The sequence below is a fragment of the Phoxinus phoxinus genome (genome assembly GCF_949152265.1).
Source record: "Phoxinus phoxinus genome assembly, chromosome: 3".
NCBI lineage: Eukaryota > Metazoa > Chordata > Actinopteri > Cypriniformes > Leuciscidae > Phoxinus > Phoxinus phoxinus.
In genome coordinates this window covers 12371101-12392919 of record NC_136878.1, presented here as the reverse complement: position 1 = coordinate 12392919, position 21819 = coordinate 12371101, and the positions used below count along the sequence as shown (strand labels likewise).

Below are 21819 nucleotides of genomic sequence, written 5' to 3'. Positions count from 1 at the left end.
AGTGATTTTCTTCTGCAGCAGATATTTAAATGCATTATGGCAAATATCCTTATTTTTTTCTATTTTGTCTCCAATGACCTATTGTCAAGGACAATAACATTGGTTGCCCAATCAAGGCCTGCCACTGAAATTATGAGGCAAAATGGTGAAATTGTCAACTGAGTAACTGTCATTGTAAACTATGTTTTTATAAAAAAAAAAAAAATTACATTTTAAATATCTACACTGCTGGTTTTGACATTTTAGGGTATAATTTACATCCACACGGACTGGAGTTTTCATGACATTCTCTAAACTATCAAAATTATCTTTAAAGTAGATTTATGATTAAAAAAAAAATGTAATGGTTTAAAAAAAACAATTATTAGAAGTATTAAAATAATCACTATATGACCAAAAAACAATGATTATTTGAGTCACTTAAAGTGTAGCACTTAATCAGTGTATGAGTGGGATATAGTTTGTCTGTAACATAGTTGATAATCTATGGCATAGTTGGCGTTTAATGATTAAGCTTTGCAACTAGCACTGATAAGATATATAAACTGAAACCATATTGTTTTTCACCATGAATTCCACTGTTAAACATTGCACTCTATATTATGGAGTTTTTAAACTGTCATTTCCAGGCCTGGATAAAGTAAAATCTTTGAAATCATAGATATATGTGTTGTGCTTAAGTAGAAGTCAACATACCAGCAAGCATGTTAGCATCAGTCTGTCCAAGATTCAAGATTTTGGATGACATTTGTAAACTCCTAAGTAAACTGTATTGCAAAATAAAATATGCGTTTTCAATCACTTTTTTTTACCTTTATTTTCAAACTGTGTAACAACATATTTTAATTAAAAGGTCTACCCTGGGGAAAAATGAACAGGTTTTTTTTTTTTTTTTACGTTTGACATGTGATAAAATGTATGAATAAAATGTAAATTGCTTTGGATTAAAGTGTCCACCAAATGTATTAATGTAACATTAGTGGTTTTTACATTTGCTATTGGAGCAAATGGAAATACAAAAATGATATCTGCTGTTTTCTCCCATTCACCACGAAAAGTGTACCCAACTATGAAAACTTCCGCTTCTGAGAACCCAGAAATGTGAAAAGGGTCCTTTCAATACTGCATGTTTCATAACCACATCAGTCACAACCAAATAAATTATGCTGTAAAAACACACACACAAAGTCAAAACTCAAACCAGTCAAAAAAATCACATTCTCACAACATTGTGTTCCATAAATAACATAAGAATCAGTCTGCTTATAAAACATGAAAACAACAACAAAAAGACATTCTATATCTTATCTATAAATCATAATCAGGCCAGTTTAACTAGTCTCTCACTGGCCTCCCAGAGTTTTTTTGCTACTCCAGAATCTTTAGCGAAGGCTCGCAGAGGAGCCGGCTGGCAGTCAGTGAAATATCCTCCGTTGTGCGGGAGCACCTCGTCTGATACAGCGCAATACACCACCGTCTGCGCCCCAGCCTCACACGAGACAAAAAACATGAACATCACCACCTGCACAAGGATCCGGTACAGAATCGAGTAATGACAGGTCCAGCTACTCTGAACGTAACCTGAAACAGACAAAGAAAGGACACAATGACCTTCACAATGATCAGTTCCGATAACTAAAGGTAAAGATCACTATTATAACTGCTCATACTCAGGGACACCAGGAACACTCTAGCAACCTTTTTCACAGCTATAAAATGACAAACTTTATATTTTATCGATATTTTATATCTCACCAGGGTGAACGGCAAACGCAGTCACTCCTTTCCCCTCCGTCATGCGAGCCAGCTCCTGTGTGAAGTAAATGTTGGCCAGCTTGCTGCGGCAGTAAGTGAAGAACGGGAACAGGTTGTAGTTGAGATCTTGGAAGTTCAGCCTCTGGTACTTGTAGCTGGAGCAGGTGAGATTGATCACTCTGCTCGGGGAGCTCTCTTTCAGCCGCAGGAGAAGAAGGTTCGTCAGTAAGAAGTGGCCCAGGTGGTTCACGCCAAAGCACATGGAGAAGTTGTCATCGGTCCAGTCGAGAACGCTGGGAATACCTGAGGGGAAATAACGATTTTGAGCCATTCAGACCAGGGGTTTTCAAACTTTTAGGGTGTTTTGATTTTGGTCCGGATCAAACGAACCATGTGAACCGTAACTTAGATGCCACAGAAGCCCGAAATATGATCATCTTTGTGCGAGGGACAGTTATATATTTTTTTTGTGCATAAAGAAAGACTTAATTTATACCGTGAACATGTATATATATAGTACTGTGCAAAAGTCTTAGGCACGTTAGTATTTTCACCCCCCAACAAATGGTTTTAAGCCTATTATTATATATTTTGCTTTAGTATTTCAGTAGAAAATGTGAAATTCACTAAATGTGAAAATAGAAAAGTGAGATTTTTTTTGTATGCAGATGTTTCTTCAGGTGTCTTGGAGATGTTGACACAGTTCTTCAGGATTTAGTCTTAGTTGTTTTCTGTTTCTTCATGTAATCCCAGATGGACTCGATGATGGTGAGATCGTTTCTAAATCTTAATGGATTATTAAAGGCAAAAGGAATGTTTGGAAATGTAAACTGATATTTTCTACTGACACACTACAACAAAATATATAAATAACTGGCTTAAAACCATTTATTTGGGGTGAAAATACTAATGTGCCTAGACTTTTGCACAGTACTGTATACGGTATATATAATATATCATCAATCATCACCTGCATTATTGATCAAAATATCCAGCCGCTTCTCCTTTAGTAGGAAGGTTTTGCAGAACTCTCGTATGGACCTCATGTTGGCCAGGTCGACCTCCATAAATAGCACATTCATATTGTGGCTTCTGCCTTTGATTTCTCGCACGGCCTTTCTCGCTTTCTCCTCATCCCTGCAGGCGATGATCACACGAGCACCTCGTAAAGCCAGTGCCACAGCAGTCTCCTTCCCAATACCGCAGTTTCCACCTGAAACATACAAGTCTCAAACCTCTCATTCATAATAGGAATGAATGGCCTTCCCATACAGGACAATCCAGATTACAGAATAACACAGAGTGACACATGATTCATATCATAACCAATGTGATTTAGCTTTACATGAAGGTTTGGATTTTAATATGCAAAGGAAAGAAGGCATATAATAAATATCACGTGTTGTATGACCTATATCAAAATGAATTCACTTAAGTTACTGTCAATCACGTTACACTAAGAGATGATATGAAGACAAAAGTACTCACCTGTTATAAGAACCGTTTTTCCATCTAACCTCTTCACATCCATGTAGTACCTTCTCCGTTTAATCCATTTCAATATCAAAAAGCACAAAAGTGCGGATATTATAGTATATAACAGATACATTCTGTTTTAGCTAAACCAGCATAATCAGAAACTGTGTTCACAGTCTGATAGTGTAGCCATTAGCTACGCAGTACGCACGTTAGATTTATCATACAGTCGTGAGGGTAGGGGGCGCAAGCGTGCGCTAATCATGTGGATGACCCTGTAACTCACTGTAGAATGAGATTGAGTTTACACATGGAGCTGTGCAAACCGTTTTGAGTTGACAAGTCTGACACTCGCAACTATGACTATTATAAACCTTTCTTTGGGGCAAGCTGATGCGGTGATGAAATCTATCGTTTTAGAGGATCAAATATCATCTGATGTCAAAGACACGCTAAGGGTTTTCTTGCAAAAGCTCACAGAAAATGCCAGGTAAGGAGCTATTGTTAGAGTGATGATACATTACGTTTAATAATTAATAAGCACTGTTTCATGCTGTTTTGTTTTTATTTGATTTGATAAAGTAAATTTAATTTAACTTCATTTGGAATGAGTGGCTCTGGATCTGCTTTGAAGTTCAATGTAACGTTACTAATTTACTAAATTCATTCCAAGCTGTAATTTTGTCATATATTATGTAGACATTTATAGATTATTTTGAGATTTTATATATACTGTACACACACATACATACATGCATACACACGTACAGTACCAGTCAAATGTTTGGAAACATTAAAACATTTAAAGTCTATTATGCTTACCAAGCCTGCATTTATTTGATCTAAAATATAGAAAAAAATAACAATGTTGTGAAATATTACTGAACAATAATACACTACCGTTCAAAAGTTTGGGGTCAGTATATGGTTTTTTTTTTTTAAAGAAATTAATACTTTTATTCAGCAAAGATGTGTTAAATTGATAAAAATGGATTGTAAAGATTTATATCATTAGAAAATATATGTATCACTGTGTATACATATATATATGTGTGTGTGCTTGTGCATGTGCTTTGATTTGACAATACAACTAATATAATTATAAGCAACACTATTATGAAATCAGCATTAGCAAGACAAGAATGTTCTAGATGCCGTTAATCACAATGAATGCAAAAAAAATCCCATATTTGAAGAAACACATATTTTATTGTAATGCACTGCACATTGTATGATGAGAGATGGTATTTTTATTGGCAGGAGTACAGGCAAACGAAGCAGAGAGCGCTCACTGGAGGAGGCTTTACAGATCCTACAGAAGATCCCAAAAGAAGCACTTCATTCCTTACAGTCTGATGCTCTTCACCAATTTGCTCAGCTACTATTGGCCTTACAGTTAGAGGCAGTGACCATTTCATCTGCCTGCCGCAAATTAGACCAAGTAATTTCAACCTTCACTTTAAGAGGACATCTTTTTTTTTTTTTATTCCTGTTTGTTGGTTTCCCTTAAAACAACACCTTCGTAATCGTAACTCTGTTTTACAGATTCTGCAGGTCTTGGCTGAAATAAACTACTCCATTGTTTTTAAAGAAGTCAAACAATACCTGCAGAACTTTTTGCACCAGAAACAGGTATGAAATAATATATACATATAACGAATATTTAATTAATTTATTTATTATTAATTCTATTTTGATGTTTACACCTTTTTTGCAGGTGTTTTCATTAAAAGATCTTCACATAGGTAATGTGTGCTTTAGTTCACTTCAATTTTAAAGAGCTTTTTATATATAATAATATCTGCTGTGTGGTAATAGTTGTGTGTGTCCCGTGACAGCCTGCATGTTCTTGGAGGACAGCACTATGGGGCGAGCGGTTCTGAAGACAGAATGCACCACCCTGCTTAGTAAAGTCGCTGAGCTGATTCCTGTTGTTATGTCAGAAGAAGAAGCCAAAAATGGACCGTTGTGCTACCAGACTGTCAAGGTGGAAGTCTAGTTATTGTAACACCCACTTTTTTGAAGCTTTACTGCATTAATGGAACAACAGTTGATCTAGGACCTGTGGTGTTGTTCTCAGGTTTGTTTGCAGGTGTTTCAGCTGCTGCCAAGGCAGGTGGCCCTGTTGGTCTACAGTAAGGACAGTGTAAATAAGAGTGTGAGAGAGGTTTTGGAGTTCTTGATGAGCATTATCTTAGGAGAGGTTTGTGTTTGCGGTTGCAACTATATTTTTGGAAAAACGAATGTTATTGTGTCTAGTCGTCTAATTTTGTGTCATTTAATGGTGTCTCTCAGGTTTCTAGCAGAGATTCGCGGTTGTTGGCAGGCACTGCGGTTGCAATGCTGCTCGGCACGCTGTCAGACAGTCAGTGTGCACGATCAGCTGCCTGGAGTCTGCTGCAAATCACAGACACGGGTGAAATATACTATTTAATTGCAGTTAAAGCCATATAATCTTCTGCAAAAAGACCGTTAAAAAAAACGGGCTATCTAAGGTTTTTGAAAGTGTTATTTTATCAAAAATATTGTTAAAATAGTCATTTTAAGAAAGATTACTATTTTTAATGTTTTTGAAAGAAATGAATTTATGTGATCAAAAGTACAGAAAAAATTATATTGTGAAATATTATTTCAATTTAAAATAATGGTGTTCTATTTTAATATACTTTAAAATATAATTTATTTCTGTGATGCAAATTTCCATCAGTCATTACTCCAGTCTTCAGTGTCACATGATCTTTCAGAAATAAATGTTGGAAACAGTTGTGCTGCTTAATATTTTCTGGAACCTGTGATACTTTTTTCAGGATTTATTGATAAAAAAAAGGTAAAAAGAACATATTTTATTCAAAACAGAAATCTTTTCTAACAATTTAAGTCTTTACTATCACTTTTTATCAATTTAACACATCCTTGCTGAATAAAAGTATTAATTTCTTTCAAAAAAAAAAATATTGTTACAAAAGATTTCTTTTTTTTTTTTTTTATGTATTCATCAAAAAATCCTGAAAAAGTATCACAGGTTATTAAAAAATACCAAGCAGCACAACTGTTTCCAACATTGATAATAAACCAGCATATTATAAAAATTCAGCTTTGCATCACAGAAATAATTAAAATTTTAAAGCATATTAAAATAGAAAACCACTCATTTAAATTGTAATAATATTTCACAATATTACAGTTTCTTTTTTTCTTTTTCTTTTTTTGATCAAATAAATGCAGGCTTGATGAGCATAAGAGACTTCTTTCAAAAACTCTAAAAATGGCAATGTTTCCAAACTTTTGATTGGTACTGTATATGTATATTAGAGCTATAAAATCGATTAATCACATCTAACATTAAAGTTTATATATATATATATATATAATATATTTATTTCTCATAATATGTGAATCTTGTGCATCTCAGAACCGTGGAGATTGACAGTAGGTGAGCTACAGGTGGACTGCCGTCCCAGACGCCAAGACGGAGTGGACAGACTGGCTGTATGCAGGGGGTTGTTAACTTGCTGCAGAAATGACATTCTCGTCAGTCGCCATGACAACCAGGGGGTATGAAATCTCACACACACTGCTTTCACCAAGAATGATCCGAAGTGGAGCGTATAATTGCTTACTTTCTTTTGTTTTATCAGACTTGTCTTCTCTTGAATGGGTTGTTCCCCTTCATCTCAGCACTTTGTGAAGAAAAGCTTGACTGTCATTACTATGTTTTTCAAGGTACCTGCCCTGTCTTCATGCTTCATTCTGCAGATTGCTAGGTCTGTGCATGACTGCAGTGACATTGGTCATTGGTTTTATGAATATGTGTTTTGTAGTGTTTACTATCTGGCTGAAGAGGCTGAAAGAGTGTCTCAGTGAGGTTTGGGATGTTACTGGGGCTCCTTTAGATTCAGACCTCCAACAGCATCTTACACAAATCATCTGGAGCAATGCAGAGAGCCCGGTAAGCCTTTTCTGTACTATGAAACAGAACATTCTTTGTTTTAAGGTAGCTACCGGTATATGGGTTTGAACAAACCACTAACACTAAGTATAGAGTTAGATGGGCTTTTTTTTTACTAGGGCCGTGTGTTAAAACCTCTCAGAACACCCTAGCAGTTTAGCATGGCCAAGAAACACTCATATTTTCTTCAAAATGTTTTTTAATCTATAATAAATTATACAATCAGCCATAACAGAAAAACATACATACAGCTGGTATTTTCTTTATTATTTTTTATTGTAGTTGGATGGTGTTGCAGAGGTGGCACGCAGTGCTTTCTGTCTCCTTATGGAGATATATGAGAAGGATTGTTCACACTTTGGGAACACAGAGAAAAGACTTTATGTGGAGTTACTGAACAGGATATCAGAACTGCCTTGGGAATCCAAAGCAAAGTATTTACTACTTACAGCAGTTTTACCATACACCGGAACCGATAAGGTAAGAAGAACTTAAACATTTTTGTTTAACCCTCTGGTGCTGTTCGATCATTTTTGACCCCAAAAAAATTACATTTTGTTTTGTTAGAAATTTTTCCTTTATCGAAATGAAACTTGGTAAAGGTTTTGGCACTTGCAATGTGAACACACACACACACACACACACACACAAAAACTTGGACATGATTCGAACAAGTTAAATGCTCCTGAAAAAAATTGTCACACTTGTACTGTTCACAGTCAAAAATGACCGGGATGATTTAAATAAAAGAAATTATATAAAGGATACATTAGAAATGATTATATAGAAATTGTAATAAATATATTTTGTATAAGAAATTATTTTTTTAGGTAAATACTACATGTTTTGGAAAATAAGCTTTTTTATCTTCCTGAGTATTATTAGCCTCAGTTCAGTATAAAATGTAAATAAATGTTACAGAAATGCAATTTCTCTATTTAAAAGGTTCTGGAGCTGTATCCAGCCCTTCCCTCTCACATCCTAAAATGCCTCTCCAACAATCACCTTTCTCCATGTGCCTCAGAAGTCTACAAATTCCTCCTTCAGGAACAGAAACGTGAGCTTTTTCTAAATGCACCCCAAGAACCCCCGCCCACCGACCAAGACTTAGCCAATCAATGGGCTCCGCGATGGCAGCCAGTCATCCTGGAGGCTTTGACTTCAGAATTATCTCTACTTCAAAATAATGCCTCTTGCCATCTTCTGCCATCAACACTACGCGTGTTTCCAGGTGCTTTTAACAGTCTGCTGTCAGCTCTGGATCCCACAGCTCCTGGTCACCTTCACGCATGGGCCTGTGTCATGAGCGCCCAGCGGGTCACAAGTGGACATTCCCTCTGGGGTGCAGACAGCCCCCATGCTCTCAACACTCTCCATCTTGCCCTCTCCTCTCTGGATGACAGTGTGCGGCTTGCAGCTCTGAACCTCCTCTGCTGCAGTCCAAAGACTAAAGAAGCCCCATCACAAGTGGAGTATTCCTCTCTGAGAGACTTCATCCCGCTCAATCTCAACAGCGAATCGTCACCGTTCCGTCAGCATCTTCAGGCAGCACTGAGGAAATTCTTGGTGAGAATAAGAGACAGTTGCATGGCAAGCGTTAAGGGTCATACTAGTAAAAAAGGGCTCACAGAGGAAGAGGATGCGAAGCTTAAAGAAGGAGTTGGTGAGAATTTTTTTTATTAAAATTTTATGTTTTTCTGTTCTTCTATTTTTAACATTTATAAAGAGACATATATGATGTTGTATATTTTTATATTTGATTTCAACATTATTTTATAGGTAGATTTTTTTATTTATGTATTACTGCCTCTCACGTGTCTTCCTAAATAACCAAAATGATGACGGTCTTTGACCTCATACTGTCACCTATTGGTGTGGATGAACATTTCCTGTGCCGTTGTAGAAGTTCGTAGGTGTATTCTTCACCCATGATTAATGATAAACCAAAGTGTCAGATAATAGGAGGGTTACTGATATTTAAAGGGGTCATGACTCATGGCATATTTTAATAGGCCCCTTGAGGTTGCCTTATAATATTAATAAGGCTTTTTGCACAAAAAGCAAATGTATATGCAGAAAACTGATTATTTTCAACCCTCATTCTGACCCTCTCCTGAAATGATCCGTTTAAGTGGTGTCAGCTGTTAAGTGGCGGGGCTTTTGGTGAGATGAAACTATTCATCAATGTCTTGCTCTAGAGGCATTCATATGCAAATGTTTTTGCCCATGTGATGTCACAGATCCTACAATATCCAAACAAACAATTTTTGGAGTTTGGTTAAATAAATGCTGTTTATAATGTGGAGCATTATAAACTCTTAGGATATTTTAATGGTACAAATAACTGATACCGGTATATGTCAAAAGATCAAGAAAATTAGCATTTCTCATGTCAACCCCTTTCAGGGGGGGTTGTATTCAGTCTGATCTCAAAATGGCCGCCACCACATGTGTAGGGTCCCCCATAGAATAAATAAAATTTTAAACATTTGTCAGAAGTATCATCCCTTTTGTTTAGGTATAAAGGTATTAGAAATAACATGTAGTGCACTTTTAATCAATAGAACAGAAGTGAAATTGTGTGGATTTTTGTGTGTTTTCCCTCAAGAGTTTGTTGACTGGCTCTCCCAGTTGTCATTGGTCTATTTGACTCCTGACAGCAGCTACCAGAGGAAGAAGACTGTTTTGCTCCTGATGTCTGCAGTGCTGGAAACATGCACAGACACCTGGAGTCCAGACAGAAAGAAAGGACAACCGCCTGGTAATAAAACAACACTTACAAAAACTTTCTGTGGTAATATCGTGTTTTTGGTAATAATATGTTTCAGGTTTTTGAAGTGCCTTTGAATACATTTTGTGGAATTCTTGATATTTTACCTATTATTGATCACTAACTTCAAATCGATATTTCATGTTCATTGCTAAATATAATGAAATTATATGATATGAGGGATGGATGTCTTTTTCTTTTTTTCCCCCTCTTCTTTCAGCCAATATGTCTACTCTTATAAACTGGGCTAAAGTAAGGGGAAAGTGGGATTTCTTCTCAAAGTCAAACCTGCTGGTCCTGATTGGATGTTTGGAGGATTCAACCAATGAGGTAAAACTAAATTAATATATACACTACCATTCAAAAGTCTGGGGTCATAGAAATGAATACCTTTTTTCAGTAGGGTGCATTAAACTGATCAAAAGTGACAGTTAAAGATACTTGCAATGTAACACAAACTTTCTATTTCACATAAATCCTTTCTATTCATCAAAGAATCCTGAAAAGAAAATCACAAAAATATTGTTTTCAACTGTTTTCAACATTGATAATAATAACAATTTGACCATCAAATTATCATATTAGTATGATTTCTGAAGGAAAATGTGACACTGAAGACTAGAATTATGGCTGCTGTAAATTCAGCTTTGTCTTCGCAGGAATACATTACATTTTAAAATATATTATAAAAAAATTAGTTATTTAATTTTGTAAATTGTAATTTTTCACAATATTACAGTTTTACAGTATTTTTAAACATAAAATGCAACCTTGGTAAACATAAGAGACTTCATAAAAAAATCTTAACAACCCCAAACTTTTTGAATGGTAGTCTATGCACAGTTGAAACCCTTGCCCCAGTTGTTCTGTAATATGATGTAGTTGCCTGACATGTTGTCCCTGTACTGTAGATCCGAGAGCTGTCTGCAGAGCTACTTCTCCGATTTTTCCCCCCATCTCTCCCTGATGATGTCACAGCTGTGCTGTTTAGCCGGGCAGAACGGCTGCTCCAGAGCCCGCGGGTCCAGGAGGCCCAGATGGGGGCACTGATGATCAAACTGCTACTGCAGAAGTGAGCAGACATCTCTCGGTATCTGTTTATGAGAGCATACACAGATACTGCCATTCAAAAGTTTCTTATGCTCACCATCTGCATTTATTTGATAAAAAATACTGTAGAAACACCAATATTATGAAATATTATTACTGTTTCAAATAACTTTTTTCTATTTTAATACATTTTAAAATGTAATTTATTCCTGTGATGGCAAAGCTGAATTTCCAGCATCATTACCGGTACTACTCCAGTCTTCAGTGTCACATGATCCTTCAGAAATAATTCTGATAGGCTGATTTGAACATTTCTTATTATTATCACAGTTGAAAGCAGTTGTGCTTCTTAATATTTTTATTGTTTTTTGCTCTTAATTATATTTTATTATTGGGTTAATCTTGTTTTCCCAGGGATCACCGAAAAACATATATTTATTGAATATTTATTATATTTTTGTGTCTGTGCATTTCTGCATCACAGGGTGGATAGAGCATTTGAACAGGGGGAGAAACAGTCAGTTAAACTGATCTCGTTCCTTCTGACCAAACTGCAGCACCATTACCTCACTGCCAGGAATGACATGTTGCTTGCAGCTCGCACGACACCTATTCACGGTAGAAGCAAATAAAACCAGCTGGACTTAGAGATCTGATCACCACTAAGCAGAAGTTTCATTACTAATATATCTAAAATATATGGTAAAATAAGAATAATCCACAGTGTATTTTATCTCTTCAGGCATTGTAAGCGCTCTTCAGAGGGGCTTGCTGGAGGTGCCAGGGGTCCTAGCAGAGTCAATAACCCACAGCATTGCAGGAGACATTGTTTCTTTACTAGAAAAGCTCACTCTACTGCTGCTAGGTGTGCTGTATGGAGACCAGGACACTGAGGAGAAAGGTATGCTGAAACTGCAGATGTGATCTATCAAGTTATTATGAAACAATATCCCTGAAGAGATTTTATCATCAGAGGACACTTGTTTTGTCACAGATGTGCTTCCATCGTTCTGTGACATGGGGAATGCAATCAGTTCTCTAATTGGTCAGGGTGGGGTTGAGGGGGCGGGACTTGATGAGGATGGAGAGGAGAATGTGTTGCTCTCTGAGGAACATAGTCTGGTGCTGACCTGCTGCTGGGTCTCCTTGAAGGTAAAACTGCTCGATCATCTACAAGAATAACAGAACGTCAGACTTTTTAATTTCATTATTTCATAAATTTCTTTATTTCATATTATATTATTAAAGATAGACCAAAAGGAAGAAAAGTATTGTCCCTTTTTATTAATGTAAGTAAACATTAAATTTTTTATATTATATTATTTTATTTTATTGTAGGTAGACAGGAAGCAAAAGTAGCCATGAAAAAAAATATATATATATATATATATTATTTTATAATATTTTATTAGAGATAGACCCAACTTACACAAAAGTTAAAGTATTGTGTGTCAGGGTTATTATAATAACTAAAAACATTAAAAAATCACTTGCATGTTACTTGAAATAAAATGAATGTTAACTGAAATTAAAAAATATACATATTTAAACAAAATTATTCTTATTCTATTTAAGCTTTGCCTAGAAATTTCCCCTTTACATTTATTTTAACTTCATCTACTAAAAAAAATGAAACTAAAATTAATAAAAACTATGATTTAATAGTTTCTCAATGATACTAAAATAACACGTTGCATGTACTGCCTATTTATTTAAGTAACCATTACATTTTTATTTTTTATTTTATTTTTGAGCTGTGGCTTACAAAGATTATTATTATGTGTAACTAAGATATAATGTGTGATCCTCTACTTTCCTGGTAGGAAATTGGTATTTTTCTGGGCTCCCTGGTGGAGAGAATCCTGTCACTCCACTGTAAAGAACTGGCATTGACTGAGGGGGAACTCAGAATGGCTTCCAAAGTGTTTAAAGACATCATTCTGAAATGTAGACACTGGGTAAGCACAATTCATGCATAAAGAATGCATATTTTTTCTACACTTTGTTTCACACTAATGTCATGTGTGTTTGTGATCTTGTTCCGTCTTTTGCTCTCGTCTTCCACTAGGGGGCAGTAGAGGGCTGCTGTATTGGCTTCACTAAATTCTGCAGGGCTCTCTTATGCAGCTCTGATCCAGAGATCAAGGAGATCCCTCCCCTCATATTACAACAGGTAGAATAGATTTTTTTTTATTAGAGGTAGACCAAAGTACGCAAATGTCAAAGTATTGCACACTTGTATTTATTCAAGTAACCATGAAATATTTGATTTTACTTGATTTTACTTTATCAAAGGTAGACCAAAAGGACGCAAAAGTCAAAGAAACAAAAGTCTCTTTCTCTCTCTCTTCCTCTAGGGCCTTTCTGTTCTCCAGTCGCCCCGTAGTACGTCAGTGACACGGCGTGCTGCCGGTTTACCCATGCTGATTTTGGGTGTCTTAGCTGCTGAGGACTCTAGCAAATCTCGCCCTCTTTTGGCCTACACCATTAACACCCTTCTGAACACAGCCAAAGCACCTCTGCCCGAGGACTGGGACCAAACCCTTGATCTACCACAGGTACAGTCAGTGATCTACCCATTAAATACACTACAGTTCAAAAGCTTGGCGATGGTTTGATTTTTTTTTTATGTTTTCAAAAGTCTCTTATGCTCACCAAGGCTTCATTTATTTGATCAAAAATATACAGAAAATTACAATTTAAAGGAACTGTTTTCTATTTGAATATATATTTTAAAATGTAATCTATTCCTGTGATGTCAAAGATGAATTTTCGGATGACATTACCAGGGCTCAATACTAAATATACCAAAATTTACTTGCCTTGACAAAAAAAATTCACTGACCTCACCACAAATAATAAATGAATAAATTAAAATATGTATTGTTTTCATTGTGTTTGACCCATGCAACCTTAATGACAAAATGTTATGACACCAAATTTCAGATACCTGTGAAATTTCACAATTCTTGATTCCAATTTTGATACCACAAAATAAAACTACTTGCCTCACTAATATACATTTCTAGTATTATTGACAAGTAAACAGTCGGTAATAAAATAAGAACAAATAATAGCAATAGCACAAATAACTACAAGAGAACAAACATACAAATTAAATAAATGGTGCTTTTCAGGATTTTTTGGCTGGTCTAACGGTAGGTTTCAGGTACAGAGCCTGAATAATGAAATCAAATTTAAAATAAAATTAAAAATAAATGTATATTAATTCTTATTGAAGTTACAAAATGTATTCAGTCAAGAGCAGTGAGTGATTTTTTTCCCCCTTTGTTGTTTGATTAATGTTAAAAACAGACCGAAGCAGGTTTATTAGGCTGCTGCCACTTTAAGACACAATACCCGGATCGGATACAGTGTTACATATGCATTTATTTCTCAACTGTTTACGTTCACTTAAGACATAACTGCAATACGGGTATTTTGACATAATTTTGGATGAATTTGTCCATTCAAGTGCAAGAAAACATGAAAGAGAACTCCAATCCGTATTCGTGCGTTGTCTGAGATGTGGCTTACTGGGCGTGTGCTTTGTGTGGGCAAAGCTCACAAATCGCACGAGTACCGAATTGAGTTTTTTTTCGCATCTTCTTGCGCTCGAATATTTAAACTGGCAAGGCTTAGAAACACGTGCAATTGATAAACTTTCGTGATGATGCAGGCAGCACTGGCCCGACACGTCTGTCAACTGTCCCAAGCATCGATCACGCTTTATTTATAATCACGTCCTTATTGTCGAGCCATAAAAATGTAAAAATATTTACTGTCACTTTTTGATCCATTTAATGTATCTTTCCTTTTATAAAAGTAAAATTTCTTTTTTTTAAAACATGATACCAAACTTTTAAATGGTAGTGTATATCTAAAATTATTTTGGATCAAACATGTTAAAGAAATAGTGTCCTTAAAATATGCTTCTTTCACAGGTGTGTGCCGTTCACACCCTTCAAGCGCTGGTGAAGGGCTCCAGTCTGGGTGTAGCTGTTCTACAGTACACCCCTGTGGTGGCCATTCTGTCGCTCACACTCCTCAGCTCGCCATGCTGGGCCATGAGGAACGCAGCCCTGCAGCTCTACAGTACGAGCCAATCGCACTCACTATCGTTCTTATTTCAACCATTGCGAAGTTGTCACATGTCGATCTTTGACCTCATCTTCACTTTTGACTTGTCATAGGTTCTCTCTGCACCAGAATGTTAGGTCAACAGCCAGCTGGTGGAGAGGGCTCCACTCATTCCGGCATGTCTTCTCCTTCCTTCTTTAACCTCTACCCAGCCCTACAGCCCTTCCTCCAGGGGGCGCTGGAAAGTGCAGCTAAAGACCTGCATGATTCCACTCTTCTCCTACATCCTTCCCTCTACCCTGTGCTCACTCTGCTTGCCAAACTACAGCCTGGTGCTGAAGAACAGACACGGTACGATGTTGCACAGTCATGCAAACAATCCGTACACCCAAATACATTATATTATATTAAAGATTTTTATATGATTTATTCCATTTCCCAAAAGTTTGGATATTCAAATCTGGCAAATGCCTTTTCCTCTGAGTAGTCATTCATATCCACTCGTTGTTTTTCTAATTTGTTTGGTGTCTTTGTGTTTTCCTCAGGGCTCTGTCAGAATTCCTGCCTCCGCTGTTCCTCCTAGCCGCCAGCCCAGTCTATGGTGTACGAGTGATGTCATCAAGAGCCCTAGTTGCTATGGTTCCGCTAAGTGAATATCTGGCAACTGTCCTCCAGTTGGTTGAAAAGCTCCCGGAATCACAAGACGTTTTGTGCTGTCACAACAGAGTGCATGGTCAACTCCTACAGATAGAAGCCGTACTGTCCAGAGCACTGAAAACAAACATGTAAGAGTAAAGGAGTGTATCTGATGAAGGAAACGCCACCATAAGCGGAATATTTGTGAAAGTTTGTCTCACTGAATGCACAAAAATCTTCACACAAATGTTAAAAAACACAAGTAATCATAATCGGTGATTAATCTGAGTCTTTTTGTTTGTTTAGCAGTCAGTCATCTCTCAGTGAGGTAGTGGGAAGGTTTGAGTCCAGACTGTGGTTGGCATCTTCAAGGCAACGGTGCCCGCTGGTGCGGCTGGCATATGTGGATATAGTGAGGCTGATGAGAGGTCACTGCTCTGGTGCTTTCCTCACTCAGCTGTCCTCTCAACTACTGCAAGAGATCCACAGGACTCCAAACATACTAGAGGTGCTCCTTCAGGTCCTGTTCGACACAGCAAGTGAAATGTAGTGTTGATTGTGAATGTAACGTGTTGTTTTTAGGTTGGCTCTGCTACATTCCACCAAAGTGCAGTGAATTTCCTGTGTGGGGATCCTGAGTGGGCGTGTCAGGCGTGGCAGAGTCTGGCCAATGGCAACGCAGTAGTAAGGCTCTCATTGGTCAAGTCTGCTTTTGAGGGGCGTGGCTGGAGAGGAACAGACCTACAGCAGGTTATTGAGAGAGCACTGCAGGTTAGTATTACTAGCACTTCACTTTTACTACTGCACTGCCTCTCTATATGCTCAGCTGATTTTGATGTTATTATTGTAGAATGACACTTTTATGTAAAGATAAAATAATAACACTGAGATCAAATTTCACCTTTTTATCATGTGAGAATTAATTGCATTTACACTACTGTTCAAAAGTTTGAGGTCTGTATGCTTTTTTTAAAGGAAATGAACTCCGCAAGGACCTATTAAATTTATAAAAGTGACCGTAAAGACATATAAAAGATTCCCATTTCAATCAATTCTGTTATTTTGAACTTTCTATTCATGAAAGTTCCTGAAAAAATCTGTCACGGTTTCCACAAAAATATTAAGCAGCACAACTGTTTTCAACATTGATAATAATAAGAAATGTTTCTTGAGCACCAAATATTAGAATGATTTCTGAAGGATCATGTGCCTGAAGACTGGAATAATGATGCTGAAAATTCAGCTTTGCCATCATAGGAAAAAATTACACTTTAAAATATATTGATATGGCGACATAAAATTAGGTGGACTGACCACTTTGGCCACTGCATCATGTCATCTGCGCTATTTAAAATGTCAAATTAAAAACCTTTCAGAAACGCCTAAAAAAATCCCCTGCAATCTGTTCAAATGATTTGTGCCCTGACTGTTTATGAAAGTCATTTGACTTATTCTATGTTGCCTGCTTTTGGTAAGTTTGGGTTGTTTTGTTGCATTGGCTGTAGTACCATACAGGTCAGTTGTATTTATTTGTTAATATGATTTAAATAGGTTTTTCCCTGAACCTTCTGCTAAAGTGTTACTTTCTATCATTGGCTGGTAGCCAGTCCCAAATGTCAGCTAGATACAACTGAAGGAAATTAAAACAATCAAGAGCTGTTTAAAACACTGCCCTTAAATCAAGCTGTAGATCTTATTGGACTGTTCACTTTCTTGTGTGAAGAGGGCGTATTAGTCATTGTATTCAGTAATCTTTAAAAACAGACTTGGGTTTGGACTTGGCCAGGATTTCCGCCCAGCCCTCATGTGAGGTCAATGGAGCTGCTCTACATGTCATGAGATGAAATATACCACAATCTTTTAATGCCTTTAAATCCCTTCATACGAAAGAAAAGAAAATATCATGATTGCAAGAATAGTCGATAGGTGTGTTTTTGTATAACAGTGTCCATCACCTGCAGGCCAACCTGAAGAAGGCGCTGTTGGACCAGAACGTGGAGTACAGGGGAGCATTCTTGACTGCGTTCGTTGAGGTTATGGACCCAGATAAAGAAAGTTTTGCCCTGCCCCGTCCCAGTCCTCCAAAGCTTGAGGAGATATGGCTGCAGGAGTGTGTGGAGGTTCTGTTTACTGACCTGGAGTCAGATAGAGGAGGACCTGTGCTGATCTCCACAGCTCTGTGTGCAGTCAGCCTGCTCCTCTCCCAGAGGTACACACACGTCATGCATTAATATGTTTAGTTTGATGCTATTAGATATTCTCGATGTGTTTGCCTTTTTAGTTTCTGTTGTCGAAGTCAACATTACATCAAAATTGATCAAATTTACTTACTTAGTGTGTGTGATATGATGTGTGATGTTATTCTAAAGAAAATTGTTTTATCTTTGTAATCTTTCATCAAAATGTAAGAACTTGCTTTGCTTCTGAAACTACTTTTTTGTTTGGCAGGGGAAATAATGTTGACTAATAGAAAAAATGCTATTTAAACATTACCCAAGAGTCGCCTAGCATAATGTAATCTTTCTTAAGTCCTGTCTGTAGTTAACACAGTAATGGGTGTTAATAAATTTTAAAGCAAGAATAGCAAATAACAATATTTTATAGTTAGAAAAAGAAGCCTTACCATTTGTATACACTACCCTTCAAAAGTTTGAGGTCAGTAATATTTTTCAGTGTTTTTGAGTTGCTTATTTATACCAAGACTGCATTTATTTAATTACAATATACAGTACAAACAGTAATATTATGAAATATTATTACAATTTAAGATGTTGTGTTCTATTTTAATATATTTTAAAACAATTTATTTCTGTGCTGATAAATGATCCACGATGTCACATGATCCTTCAGAAATCATTCTAATGTGCTGATTTGGTGCTCAAGAAACATTTCTTATTATTAATACAGTTGAAAACAGATGTGCAGTGTAACTTTATATTTTTGTGGAAACTTTGATTTAAAAAAATTCTGGATTTTTTGGCGAATAGAAAGTTCAGAGGAACAGCATTTAAAAAAAAAATAGAAATCTTTTGTAACAATGTTAAAGTCTTTACTGTCATTTTAATGCATCCTTGCTGAATAAAAGTATTAATTTCTGTAAAAAGAAATCTTACTCTCTCAAACTTTTGAACGGTAGTGTATGTTGTGATGCTTCATGAACTTCAAAAGTGGGTGCTGACATTGTTTCAGAAGGGATATAGACAACTGTCTAATAGATAAAGTCGTGTGTTCTATTTTATGATGACTTTTTATGTTTCTGAGAAAGCCATAAGGGACTGTACAGATGGCTCATGGATTTCCTGGAGCTCACACTCTTTACTTTATTTGCCTGCCCTTCACTCTCTCTCTCTCTCTCTCTCTCTCTCTCTCCCTCTCATTCTCTCTCAGTGTGGACTTGTCTTTGCTCCTGCGCTGGTGTAATTTATTAGAGAAGCACAGATGTCCTGAAGCTCCTGAGGCCCTCAGAATATCCTGTGCTCAGGCCCTGTGTCTGTGTGGCGTCTCCGTGGTGACCAGGAGCCTGACGGACAGCCTCATGCTCACGGAGCTCAGTACCAGGTATAACAAAGATGTGTGCTTTGATAACTCATCCAGTTTGGGGAGCAAGTAAGATTGACATAGATTAGCAGATTCATTGAAACTCAGTTTTGTGCATCTGCTAAGCTTCATTTAACACTCAAAACAGACGAGGATTTGGTTTTCGATATGTTTGCTGTTTATTATCTGAAATTGTCATCCCTTTGTATTTTGAAGCTTGATCAGCACAGGTATCTACCTGCTTCAGGATGAGAGTCCACAGGTAAGAGCAAAGGCAGCCGTCTTCGCCTCTCTGCTCTGCTGTTCTCGACGGCCCGAAGCTCCCGGGAGATGCTTCTACATGCAGGTGAACCAGGCTCTGCGCTCACTGCTGGACCTGCTCTTGGAGGAATTCTGGGATTCAAGTGGTGCTTTGGAGGCCTTAGTGTGCCACTTACCTGACTGTGATCTGAATGTTTTGCTGAAGGAGACCAAAGAGACACAGTATGTCAATCCACATACAGAAATTATTTTGGCCAGTCATTATTGCTATTTGTGTATATTTTTTTTTTTTTTTTTACTATCACCATTGTTTTATTTCTTGTTTTCAGACAACATTCAGTTTGAGAGCGTTTATTAAATATACACTACCACCTTTTGACAGAAATTAATACTTTTATTCAGCAAGGATGCATCTAATTGATCAAAAGTGACAGTAAAGATTTTTTCATTACTACAAGTTAACATTTCAATTCCATCAATAAACTAATATCATCAAAGTATCACGGTTTCCACAAAAATATTACGTAGCACAACTCTTTTAATATTGATAATAATAATAAATGTTTCTTGAGCACCAAACCATCATATTAGATTGATTTCTGGAGGGTCATGTGACACTGAAGACTGGAGTAATGACTACTGAAAATTCAGCTTTGCATCACAGGAATAAACAACATTTTAAAATGTATTAAAATAGAAAAAAAATCATAACATTACTGTATTTGTGATCAAATAAATGCAGCCTTGTTGAGCCCAAGGTGCTTCTTTGAACAACAACAAAAAAAAACTTAAAGGAGACGCATAGAAACTTCCTGTTTTCCTCTGTCATTATTTTTCCCTTCTCATTATTTTTGTGTTTTCTGTTGGTCAGATGCCGCAGTCTGTATGAGCGCGATGAAGCAAATGTGTATGCAGAGCCATCTGTGATCTCAGAGTGCCTGTTGCCGTACCTATTGCATCTAGTTAAACATTACCCAGAATCCTCCACTCTCACCAAGAACCTTGAGCACTGGGCTCGAAACACTGCAGACATTGTCAACGAGAATCTCACAATTTGTATGCAACTTCAATTAGGTATGTAAGATTTACCAGATCTCTTTAATGATTGTTTATTTTCCTTGTTCTTCCATTAATTATCAATATTTAACTTACCGATGCTCTTTTATAATTGAATCCAAAACCTTGTAATTACAATTGATTTGATTTGATCTGATCTGTTATATTTATTTACGGTTTGTATGTAGTCGTTGTTGTGCGTTTACGCACGTTAATTATGTCATTATGTCTCTCATTTGTTGTCTAGGGAATGTCCTGAATCCTGATTGGCTGAGTTTGCTAATAGATCCCCGTTTCCATGGCGCTCTTTATGGCCTGTTCAGTAGGGCGATTGTACTACTCCAGCTGCTCAAGAAGTGTGATTCCACACGACCCCTACTTGACCCTTTGAGTTTATCTACCGACCTGCAGGATATTCAGAGACGGTTTGTCCTAAATGGAGTCTTCCTTCCTCAGGTCTTCATTGATTCACTAAGGACAGATTAATCTAGTGCCTTCACAGATCAGGGTTGCATTATTGCAGTTACAGGCACAAAGCACACAAAAAAACAGAGTAATCATTATTGATCTGGAAAAGCTGGCTCTTCATCGCCATGTTGAGTGCCAGCTATTCAAAAGAATAACAGTCCTTTGTTGTGTAATACAAGAGAGACAATAAAGGAAACCTTTGCTTGACTACTTTACCAGCCAAAATGAAACACCAACTCCAGATAATTCTCGATGACAGTAGCTCTGTAAGTGTAGCACGTCTAAATCTGAAACGGCTGAAAGACGCCATTGTTTCTGGATGGCTGGTGATTTCTGAAATGGAGCACACTGCTAGTGGGGACAGACAGCAGCGCCACAAAGAATCAGCGAGCATGTGTTTGTCTCTGTGAATGTGGATGCATGTTCACGTGCATGTGTTTGACTGCAACCACATAACACCCTGAGGATGGTATATATATATATTTAGGCAAATCTCTATTTTGAACCATTCTTGATCAACTGTGATTTATGCTTGTGTATTGATGTGTTTTATATATTTAATAAATAAAGATTTAATTATTTTTTAGTTAAGTCACCTTTATTTATATAGCGCTTTATACAATATGTGACCCTGGACCACAAAACCAGTCACATGGGTACATTTTTTGAAACTGAGATTTGTACCTAATCTGACAGCTGCATAAATAAGTGTTCCATTGATGTATGTTTTGTTAGGATAGGTCAATATTTGGCCGAGATACTGAACATCTGGAATCTGAGG

At 36.8% G+C, this 21819-nt stretch overlaps 2 protein-coding genes across 5 annotated transcripts; one reads left to right on the top strand and one right to left on the bottom strand.

Moving 5' to 3' along the window:
* Positions 1 to 481: 481 nt before the first annotated feature.
* Positions 482 to 3569, bottom strand: LOC306996177 (retinol dehydrogenase 14). Its single transcript, XM_079608419.1, has 4 exons — positions 3244 to 3569; positions 2726 to 2968; positions 1756 to 2058; positions 482 to 1581 (listed from the first exon to the last, which is right to left on the bottom strand). The coding sequence occupies exons 1-4, from the start codon at positions 3362 to 3364 to the stop codon at positions 1322 to 1324; spliced, it is 927 nt and encodes a 308-aa protein (XP_079464545.1). The 5' UTR covers positions 3365 to 3569; the 3' UTR covers positions 482 to 1321.
* Positions 3504 to 21619, top strand: LOC306996176 (tRNA (32-2'-O)-methyltransferase regulator THADA). Of its 4 annotated transcripts, XM_079608418.1 has the most exons (32): positions 3530 to 3721; positions 4492 to 4672; positions 4777 to 4863; positions 4949 to 4976; positions 5070 to 5218; positions 5312 to 5434; positions 5527 to 5647; positions 6644 to 6786; positions 6870 to 6954; positions 7053 to 7180; positions 7463 to 7660; positions 8126 to 8237; positions 8412 to 8843; positions 9789 to 9941; positions 10171 to 10280; positions 10862 to 11022; positions 11485 to 11618; positions 11743 to 11901; positions 11995 to 12152; positions 12824 to 12958; positions 13069 to 13173; positions 13358 to 13558; positions 14945 to 15095; positions 15194 to 15431; positions 15626 to 15865; positions 16023 to 16224; positions 16299 to 16487; positions 17678 to 17925; positions 19104 to 19274; positions 19470 to 19736; positions 20386 to 20588; positions 20818 to 21619. In XM_079608418.1, exons 1-32 carry the CDS (start codon positions 3591 to 3593, stop codon positions 21054 to 21056), a joined length of 5382 nt encoding a protein of 1793 aa, XP_079464544.1. In that variant the 5' UTR covers positions 3530 to 3590; the 3' UTR covers positions 21057 to 21619. The 4 variants fall into 4 exon arrangements, 3 of the variants coding, with proteins under 3 accessions (XP_079464543.1, XP_079464542.1, XP_079464544.1); XM_079608417.1 differs by having other exon boundaries at positions 3504 to 3721; positions 8126 to 8843; positions 16026 to 16224; XM_079608416.1 differs by having other exon boundaries at positions 3504 to 3721; positions 8126 to 8843.
* Positions 21620 to 21819: the final 200 nt, after the last annotated feature.